At 45.1% G+C, this 10,000-nt stretch overlaps 1 protein-coding gene and 1 long non-coding RNA gene across 19 annotated transcripts in view; one reads left to right on the forward strand and one right to left on the reverse strand.

Annotated features, from left to right (window-relative positions):
• LOC147030501 (uncharacterized) overlaps positions 1 to 10,000 on the reverse strand; it is a 191,173-nt gene that overhangs the window by 109,017 nt on the left and 72,156 nt on the right. For 5 of the 15 annotated variants that reach the window (XR_015056410.1, XR_015056408.1, XR_015056407.1 and 2 more), the window contains exon 3: positions 1,761 to 1,911. This is a non-coding gene — a long non-coding RNA (uncharacterized LOC147030501). The other 10 variants (XR_015056402.1, XR_015056403.1, XR_015056399.1 and 7 more) reach the window with 4 other exon arrangements.
• Positions 2,501 to 6,762, forward strand: LOC147030502 (nuclear receptor subfamily 2 group F member 1-A-like). 4 transcript variants are annotated; one of them, XM_085874624.1, is made up of 4 exons: positions 2,544 to 2,876; positions 3,045 to 3,691; positions 3,980 to 4,537; positions 5,643 to 6,762. In XM_085874624.1, the coding sequence occupies exons 2-4, from the start codon at positions 3,286 to 3,288 to the stop codon at positions 5,915 to 5,917; spliced, it is 1,239 nt and encodes a 412-aa protein (XP_085730750.1). In that variant the 5' UTR covers positions 2,544 to 2,876; positions 3,045 to 3,285; the 3' UTR covers positions 5,918 to 6,762. The 4 variants fall into 4 exon arrangements, with proteins under 4 accessions (XP_085730752.1, XP_085730750.1, XP_085730749.1 ...); XM_085874626.1 differs by having other exon boundaries at positions 2,501 to 3,691; positions 3,980 to 4,548; XM_085874623.1 differs by having other exon boundaries at positions 2,544 to 3,691.

Genomic DNA, 10,000 nt, shown 5'->3' on the forward strand with positions numbered 1-10,000 from the left:
CTGCAGTGCAACATCAACAGTCACCACACAATGAATCAATGGCACGTTTCAGATTTTCACTTCACACGACCGACCTTCTTCCCGTACGAGCCATCTCTGTACATACCGCCGCCCGCAGTGTCACAACTTTTCAATAACTGCGCCATTTGCCTGGTTAGATGGTGGTAGGACACACCATACACACTCTCCAACCAACGAGCACAGCAGGCTGCGTATTGGTCAAATCCGAGGCCCAGAGAGGACCCACCGTGTGGGACCGTGTGTCACCGAGAAGCTCGAAAGGCACTCCCGCGTTCACACCAAATACGAGTTCTGCCTGTTGTCCAAGCGTTGTTACACCTGCGTGTGTCTATTATAGAGGACAGGTGATCGGCTAACTGGAATGTAAACATGGGTTGCGCGCCCACAGTCCCTCCTTCCAAATGGGCAATGAAGCGACAGGAGTTATACATTAATACAAATTTATAAACATGCTCGTGTTCGATATAAAATTAATCTATAAAAGTGATGCTTGTGGTGCAGCCCCTCCTATAATTAATTGCAATCTATACCTATCGCATGGTGTGATAATTTTGAAAATATTAAACAATGATGCTGTGTCTCGAGTAAATTCTCCTTTCACGTCCCATTCCTGTAAACGATCACCTTTTCAGGAGGAATTATTATTAATCAAAGACAAAGCGACTTCTATAAACGTCTGTAAATTTAAAGCCAAGACAAAAAAAAAAGACAAACTGAAAAATGTTGATCAGTAAGACCGTGGCCGAGCATTAAATGAACTCACACCAACGAAGCAGTGCGATTTGTTTCCATTGTCCTTGCTTAACAATTAACATTTTAACTGAATAATCATTCTTGTTTTAACATCTGTGATAAGCTGCAGACTTATTGATCAACCTTCAAGACCGTGATAAAAAGGTGTGTGTGTGTGTGTGTGTGTGTGTGTGTGTGTGTGTGTGTGTGTGTGTGTGTGTGTGTGTGTGTGTGTGTGTGTGTGTGTGTGTGTGTGTGTGTGTGTGTGTGTGTGTGTGTGTGTGTGTGTGTGTGTGTGTGTGTACACATCGGACGAGACAAGTAAATTTTGTGCGCACTACAAATTGTCCAACACAAAACAGTGTACATCGCTTGCTTCAAAATTGACTTGGGAGACCGATTGAGGTTTAGACAGGTGCTTGATCAGTAAGTCTGTGGTCGAGCATAGAGATGGAACAAATAAACAAAGGTGGATTGTTCAGTTAAAAAAAAACTAATGATAATAATAACAATCGTCATTCAAGGAGAGAACGTACTTTTTGTGAGAAAAAAAACAAACAAATTCAAATAGTGTAAAATGTTGTGGAAAATGAACTGTATGTTGTCAGTCATCGAATTGTTTTTTTTAGGTGAGGGTACTCCCAGACTGATCAAGTGTGTGTGTGTGTGTGTGTGTGTGTGTGTGTGTGTGTGTGTGTGTGTGTGTGTGTGTGTGTGTGTGTGTGTGTTTAATTTTGATAAACAGTGTATATATATCTGCATGCTTAATTAGACACACACACACACACACACACACACACACACACACACACACACACACACACACACACACACACACACACACACACACACACACACACACACACCCATCGTCCTCCTCCTCCTCTCCCCCCTCCTTTTCTCCCCAGCCATTTCACCGTCTCCTCCACACCTCGTAAGTGCCTCGTAAATGCTTCCACCAAGCCAGCCCCCGAGAAAGAAGAGGAGAGAAGGAAGGATTAGCGTACCTCACCTCTTCCCCGGCCGCTCCGTCGAGACTTTTCCATCTGTGGACCTTTCAGTGGTGAGTCCGTGGCGTTGAGAGGCGCCTGGCGGAGCACATCCACCCGGCATGACCGCTCACGCTAGATGGCAGTGTGTACTTCTCCCGGCGAAGGGCTATAAAATAGGAAGAGAGAGAAAAAAAAAAACACAACCGCACAATTAGGTAGGGGACTATGATCGGCTCACAACTCCGACGGGATCGAGTGCACGGGTACGACGAGCCATTCAGCGCATAATATTGTTATTAGCAGGAGCGGAGAGACAGCTTCGCAAAATAAAGCAGACACTGCACAGCACGAACCGTTCGCTCGGAGACGGACGGTCCACATTACCCGGGCACATCGCGTAATCTCTATTCAATTTTTATTCTTTGTGGGCTCGTGTCGTAAATTTGCCATTCCTGTTGTCTCCATCATCATCACCGAAATGATTCGCGAAAAATAATCAATCCGTAGCCGTCGTGTCCCTATTTGCCGGAGACTCGTGCCGGGCACGGACGTTGAACCCGACCGGTCGCCCTATACATCGTCGGGGGTATCGCGCGGGAGGATAACCCGGCACTGCGTGACGACGTAGCTTGTTCAATCGGGAAGGCCCGAGAGTTTTAATACCGGGCAGGTTTGGATCGTGTACGTCGTGCCTCCCAAGTCTCCCCTCCCCTCTCCTCCACAGCCACCCGCACCTCCGGGTCCCCCCTCCCCCCGCTGCTCCTCCTACCTCCCACCGGTCCTCGGCAAATCCCTCCCCCATCCCGCGTCCTCTCCTCCCAAACCCGAGGCTCTGACCATTCGCCTTTGATTATCAGCTGCCAGAAGCCCTCTCTCCGCACCCAATGACACGTCGCGCCATATAAGGAAGCAGTCGCCATGGGGACGTGTCAGTTTCACTCGTCGTGTCAAAGTTCACTATATACTGACATCCGCGCCTTCTCCTCCTTTCAGAGACATTCATTACTCGGCAAGCCAGCTCCTTCAAACGCGCAGACTGTGTGAATATTTTATTAGGTGTTTTTTTTTTTCCTATTGTATAAGGGGTGAGCTTGGGCCTCTGTACCGGCTTTCCGAGGCCCGTCTCCATTGGTGAGTGTTTGCTCAAAATTGTTTCACAGACAAGAGGGAATTCGGAGCAATTCGCGACGAGACTTTTGCCAGAGTGCTCCGTTGTTTGTTATGAACTCTCTCTTCCTTTTTCCTAATCTTTAACCTTTCCATCGTTCATTGCCATTTCTCCACGAATGGCCGACGCAGATCGGAGCCGGACCCGGCGCTGCGACTCTTCGGACGTGGCTTGAGCGCGTTACCAGCGCTCCCGGGCCCTGTCGCTCGTTCTTCCTCTTCCCCTTGCCTGCTTGGTCCACTCCACGCCTCAAGTCTCTCATCCCCCCCCCAGTCCCCCCACCCCCCCCTACGAAAGTCCGTGCGCCGGCCGTGCGTTCGCTCAGACTCCTTATACCTTCCGGTCTTCCCTCCCCCATCACCTCCCCGAGATATGGCAATGGTAGTCGGGCCATGGCGAGATCCACAGGACGATCTGACGAGCGGTCAGAACGGACCGAGCCAGGCGGTACAGCCGCCCTTGGCTCCGGGAGGACCGCAGACGCCACAGACGCCAAGCCAGTCGGGTCCGCCGACAACGCCAGGGCAGGGCAGCCAACAGGGCGACAAGCAACAACAACCGAACGTGGAGTGCGTGGTGTGCGGGGACAAGTCGAGCGGGAAGCACTACGGACAGTTTACCTGTGAGGGATGTAAAAGTTTCTTCAAGCGGAGCGTCCGCAGGAACCTCACGTACACGTGCCGCGCAAATCGGAACTGCCCCATCGACCAGCATCACCGCAACCAGTGCCAGTACTGTCGCCTCAAGAAATGCCTTAAGGTCGGGATGAGGCGTGAAGGTGAGTTGCTTGCTCGACACACTGGGTGTTTGAATGGGCCGGGGGCCCGGCAAGTACATATACACACATATATATATATACATATACATATATATATATATATATATATATATATATATATATATATATATATATATATATACTACATGACATGTATACGTGTTTGTTTGTTTGTTTGTTTGTTTGAACCGCTTGTTTGTTTTCTGTTTATCTTCTCTAATGCTCTTAATTGCTTCCCACGGACAGTACGAACCATGCTTAGAGAGTTTGTGTGTTTTTTTCACGGAGATCGCTCCGTCTTTCTCTTCGCAGCCGTTCAGCGAGGCCGCTTACCGCCCACACAGCACCCGAACCCAGCCTTGCAGTACGCGCTGGTTAATGGTGACCCCTTGAACGGTCACTCGTACCTCTCGGGCTACATCTCGCTGCTGCTCCGTGCTGAGCCCTACCCGACGTCCCGCTATGGAAGCCAGTGCATGCAGCCCAACAACATCATGGGCATCGAAAACATCTGCGAACTGGCCGCGCGTCTCCTGTTTAGCGCCGTGGAGTGGGCACGGAACATCCCCTTCTTCCCGGACCTTCAGATCACCGACCAGGTGGCGCTTCTCCGCCTCGTTTGGAGCGAGCTGTTCGTGCTGAATGCGGCGCAGTGCGCCATGCCGCTGCACGTTGCCCCCTTGCTGGCAGCCGCCGGCTTGCACGCCTCGCCGATGTCGGCGGACCGTGTGGTTGCCTTCATGGACCACATCCGCATCTTCCAGGAGCAGGTCGAGAAGCTCAAAGCGCTGCATGTGGACTCTGCTGAATACAGCTGTCTTAAAGCCATCGTGCTCTTCTCGACAGGTCAGCAAAAGGTCTCGACCGGCTCCACCCCGTGTACTGCACGTGCATGCGCTTATTCATGTTCTTGGGGGAGGGGGTGCACGTATTTCCAACCGAGGCATGGCATGCGTGATCTTGTGTGCATGCACTTCCCCTGTGACCTGCAAACGCATGTTGAGTTCTGTGTTGTTTATGATATTAGGAGATTTGGTTTTAGTAGTTTTTTTAATGCAACCTTCCTAAAATACTTGAGACTATAGCAAGCGAATGCAAGTCTTGGAATCCCATGGTATACAGTATTTATATATCAAACACCTCACGTGAGCAAACTTCCCTTGCAAATTTAGAGGAGATACTGGAGGATATTGTTGAAAATATCACCATAACACCTGGATATTTTGGCAAAATATTATGGAATACAACTTCTGGTTTATCCATGGTGACAGTAATGTAAGGAAGGGGTGTGTGTGTGTGTGTGTGTGTGTGTGTGTGTGTGTGTTTTTCAATACATAATTCAATTTCTAACACACCACTCTATAATACGCCACGCATGTACAGTGTAGCAATTGCTAGAGATACAGTGTTCTGGAGGACCATTCGCCCAACGAGATCCGTGTATAGTGTGGAAGATTGTGTGTGCGAAACATCGTGTGTAGTTGCAAATTTCAAGGCACACGCACATCATAACATGGTGAAAATATAAGCGTTTGTAAACACCTCCGAAAAAAGTTAAAAACAACAATCCATATTTTTATGTCTTTTCCCAAAACGCACGTCTGAGAGTAACAATCATGATCCGACAAAGGCCGCACTTTAATTAAATTATACTTGTTGGATGTTTTAACGCACTAACCACACCAATGTAGTTATTAATCGCTGGCTCATTAGTACATATATATATATATATATATATATATATATATATATATATATATATATATATATATATATATATGTATATATTTGTGTGCGTGTGTGTGTGTGTGAGTGTGTGTCCACATGTTTGAGCCGTCGCGTGTCAAAGGTGGATTGCAAGCCGCAGCTTTTTTACGCATTTTGTTGCTAGAACCAAACGATTCGCTCTAACCAATATTTCTCTGTTCTCCTCCATTGTGAACTTGTGAAGATGCCTGCGGCTTGTCGGACGCAGCACACATAGAAAGCCTGCAAGAGAAATCTCAGTGCGCGCTCGAAGAGTACGTGAGAAGTCAGTACCCGAACCAGCCAACGCGCTTCGGCAAGCTCTTGCTGCGACTACCGTCGCTACGCACTGTGTCCTCCTCTGTTATTGAGCAGCTGTTCTTCGTAAGGTTGGTAGGTAAAACCCCCATAGAAACCCTCATCCGTGACATGCTTCTGTCAGGGAGCAGTTTCAACTGGCCATACATGCCTATACAATAGAGACAGAGTCAACGGGAGAGGCCAAACTGTCTGTGTTCGTGCTGTGACGAAACAGAGAAACGACGTGACCGGGGCCCACGGAGATACAAAGCCACGCGGACTGTGCTATGTCCGCACTAAAGGGCCCACCGGTTTCTTTTAGGAGTTCCATATGTAGTTCCACGATGCAGGCGGCGGTTAGCTATCGTTTTGTAAAAAGAGGAAGGTGGTGGGGGAGAAGAAATGGACTTTATGTTTTCTGTCCGATCGATTTGTTTTTCTGCCTTGAAAAGACATTGATGTATAAAAGAATCAACAGGAAGAGAACAATTAACAATTTCCAAATTATTGTAAAATGTCCAGTGTTATGTAATACCCATAGCTGTTTTGTATACATATCTTGGTTGCAAACCAGTTTCTTGTGACGCCATACTAATAATTTTGATATAACCGTTTTCTTATTCAGTAAAGTGTATCTTGTAAACTGTGTTCTAGAGGAATCGAAATGAATCAGATTAATTATTCCGAAAATACTGTGGAATTAAGCATAACGCTCAAAGCGCATCAACAAGAATGAATATCTTTATCTATCTCTATCTCTATCTCTATCTCTATCTCTCTCTCTCGTTCTCTCGCTCTCTCCCTCCCTCCCTCTCTCGTTCACTCTCTCTCCTTTCTTTATGTTCTTCACGTGTCAAGCATGACGTCACATTTTGCAAGAATGCGCATTCTGGTTATTGTGATTCTATACATGATTCATTCCCCATTGCTTTGCTTGCTGGAGAGATGTACACATTGGGAAGACTGTATTATGTTGATGTGTCAAAGACACGTAAATTATATTAAAGTCTTTTTTCTGTCTTAAACCAATAGCTCTGGGATTATTGGTATATTCTATTTTAATGTATGGACATCAACCTGAATATGTGAGTGCAATATACAGTATATATATATATATATATATATATATATATATATATATATATATATATATATATATATATATATATATATATATATATATATATCACACACACATGCACGCACAGACTTATAATACATAAAAGTGTACATGTTGGAGGTTTCGTTTACAAATAACGTTACTGGCATATCGTTTTTCACAAACGTCTTTAGATGTGAATCCAACAAACACACCGACAATTCATCATCAAATCCTGAATATCCATCCGCAACAAATCTCCATGTTGGCAATCGTGTGACTCTAAGATTTATTCGCAATGGCGTCAAAGTTTTTGGGGTTTTATTTCTCTTCACTTTTTGCTATTTCTGAAGGCGAATAAAATACTGCGTAAAAAGTTTTGCAAAAGCTTTTCGAGGGTGTGTGTGTGTGTGTGTGTGTGTGTGTGTGTGTGTGTGTGTGTGTGTGTGTGTGTGTGTGTGTGTGTGTGTGTGTGTGTGTGTGTGTGTGTGTGTGTGTCAGTCTTGGCTGATATATTAAGATTATAGTGCAGAGCATTTTGTTTGTGCAACTTTCTTGATTTCATCAAACCTATCCTATGTGCTATCAGGAGGTTTCTGATTGAATTGTTTGTTTGTCCATGACGTGTATATTATGTGGTTTCACAAGGATGGTTCCTAAGCAAGTGGAGAGAGGCAATATACATCGGATTCTAATTGATTTATCTGCATCCACATGTGCATCCCCCGTAAACTGAACCGCAATGTGTACATTCGGCCAAACCTACAACACAGGATCAGCAGAGCCCGAGTTGATAATTTTTTTTTTGACATCGTTGTTGATTTCATCATAATTTGTGCATTATTGAAATTATATATATATATATATATATATATATATATATATATATATATATATATATATATATATATATATATATGTAGATATAACTTGCGCATTGGTAAGTCATTTGACTCAGGACAATATAATCTATAGACGTCATTGCACTAACTAATTCTGGCATTGATGCAGTGTTATTGCAAGTGATTTTAGGGTGATCCACACAAACATGCACATGCTATATTGTGTGCAAGAGTAAGGCTGCATGGTGTGATGTAGGATTTGCTTTGTTGTTGTCCATGGTGCGTTTTATTGTGCTCCTTTGCCATTCGTAATGGATAAGGAGTTTGAGTTCAATATGCTGTGCCGTTCATGAGGAGTGCCTCTGTAGCTTAAAGGACACAAAGTGATGACGTTTTTGGAGGGAGGGATGAATGAAAACCGCCGAGCAGCACAACTCGTGTTGCTGTCACGCTTCCTTCTCTGTCCCAGCGGACTGATGTCTCTAAAACATGAGCCGGGCTAAAACAAAGCACTCTTTGCTGCACGCGTGTGTATGCCATGCTGGTTGAGGGAAATCTCTGATCATCCCCGAGAAAAGGATGTGTGACCTCTCTGTGCTGAAAAGCATCAGCCCTGAGGAGCCGATGAGATCGAATGTGAAGGCCAAGATGTTGGACGTGGAGAGGCTGCTTTTGCAAAAGGATCGATCCAACGATGCAATGATCAACTGACGAGCGCCGTTCCTGGGAACAGAGTGGGCATTGCGTGTGCATCATCCGCAAGTGCAGGGAAGTCTGAGTGGCTGATCAGGCAATATATATTATGTTTGTGTGTGTGTGTGTGCATATATATATATATATATATATATATATATATATATATATATATATATATATATGCCTGGTATTGGCTTCATGGTTAGGGTGGTGGGATTGGCAACGTCAGATCCTGAGTTCAAATCCCACTAGCTGTTGAATTAATACCAGGTGGGGTTGACTCTGCCTGGCATCCTTCCAATGTTGGCAAAATGAATACCAGCTTGCTGGTATCCTGTGTCGGAGTGGTGACCCGTCCAGGATTGTGCCCAATAGCCAAGGAGACTGCTTCAGCAGCACCAACGCTCACTTGTAATGACACTGTATCAATGCCAGAATTAGCTGTTGAATTAATACCAGGTGGGGTTGACTCTGCCTGTCATCCCTCCGATGTCGACAAAATGAGTACCAGCTCGCTGGTATCTGTGTTGGAGTGGCGACCCGTCCAGGATTGTGCCCAATAGCCAAGGAGACTGCTTCGGCAGCACTAACGCTCACTTGTAATGACACTGTATCAATGCCAGAATTAGATGTTGAATTAATACCAGGTGGGGTTGACTCTGCCTGTCATCCCTCCGATGTCGGCAGAATGAGTACCAGCTTGCTGGTATCGTGTCAAAGTGGCGACCCGTCCAGGATTGTGCCCAATAGCCAAGGAGACTGCTTCAGCAGCACTAACGCTCTGCACAGAGTATGGTTCCGATGGATGGATACATATATAAACATACACATGCATATACATAGGGTGTATGATAAGTCAATACCCAATTTTAAATTGTTGCCGCAGATTATATATATATATATATATATATATATATATATATATATATATATATATATATATATATATATATATATATATATATATATATATATATATATCCAGAAATATACACATACATGTATGTATGGGTATGTATGTATATATATATATACATATATATATATATACACATATACAAACATACATACATACACACATACATACATTGTGGTTTCATCAACCAGCAGCGTTGAAAGTGGGCAACGGACTGGACCGAGGCAATTCGTTCTGGTTCCCTCATCTTCACGACTGAGCAAGGCACATTCTCAGATTGCTGCGTTTCCCAGCGCAAGTTTAACCGCAAAGTTGGCCACACGATGGAGTGCAGTGCACAGTGCAAGACACGGTGCAAACATGGCCGCCATTCAGTGTGGCCTCGAGCAAGCGTGCGCACCTTCCGGGCCATACTGGGAACGTATATTTACCACTAGCGCCACCATCTCCCTCCGCTTAATTTTGCAGTTCCTTACTCGATGCAATAAAGATGCTTCATTTGGAAATTTCCAAACAAGTCACTGATTGAAATTATTCTTATTTGGTTGCATCTGCATTGCTCCTGTTCCCAGCCATATAAAGAAAGGGCTACATTATGCTGAGGTTGCCTCCACAAAGATGCTCCTTAAATCAGTAGATTCTAAATCATTCTCTGTACTGTAGGCCGGTGAATGGCAGGACGATCTTCCCAGGGTTGAGCAATTCGGTGT

Source organism: Eptatretus burgeri, chromosome 3, assembly GCF_056783735.1.
Source record: "Eptatretus burgeri isolate ZD-2024b chromosome 3, Ebu_testis_v1, whole genome shotgun sequence".
Taxonomy (NCBI): domain Eukaryota; kingdom Metazoa; phylum Chordata; class Myxini; order Myxiniformes; family Myxinidae; genus Eptatretus; species Eptatretus burgeri.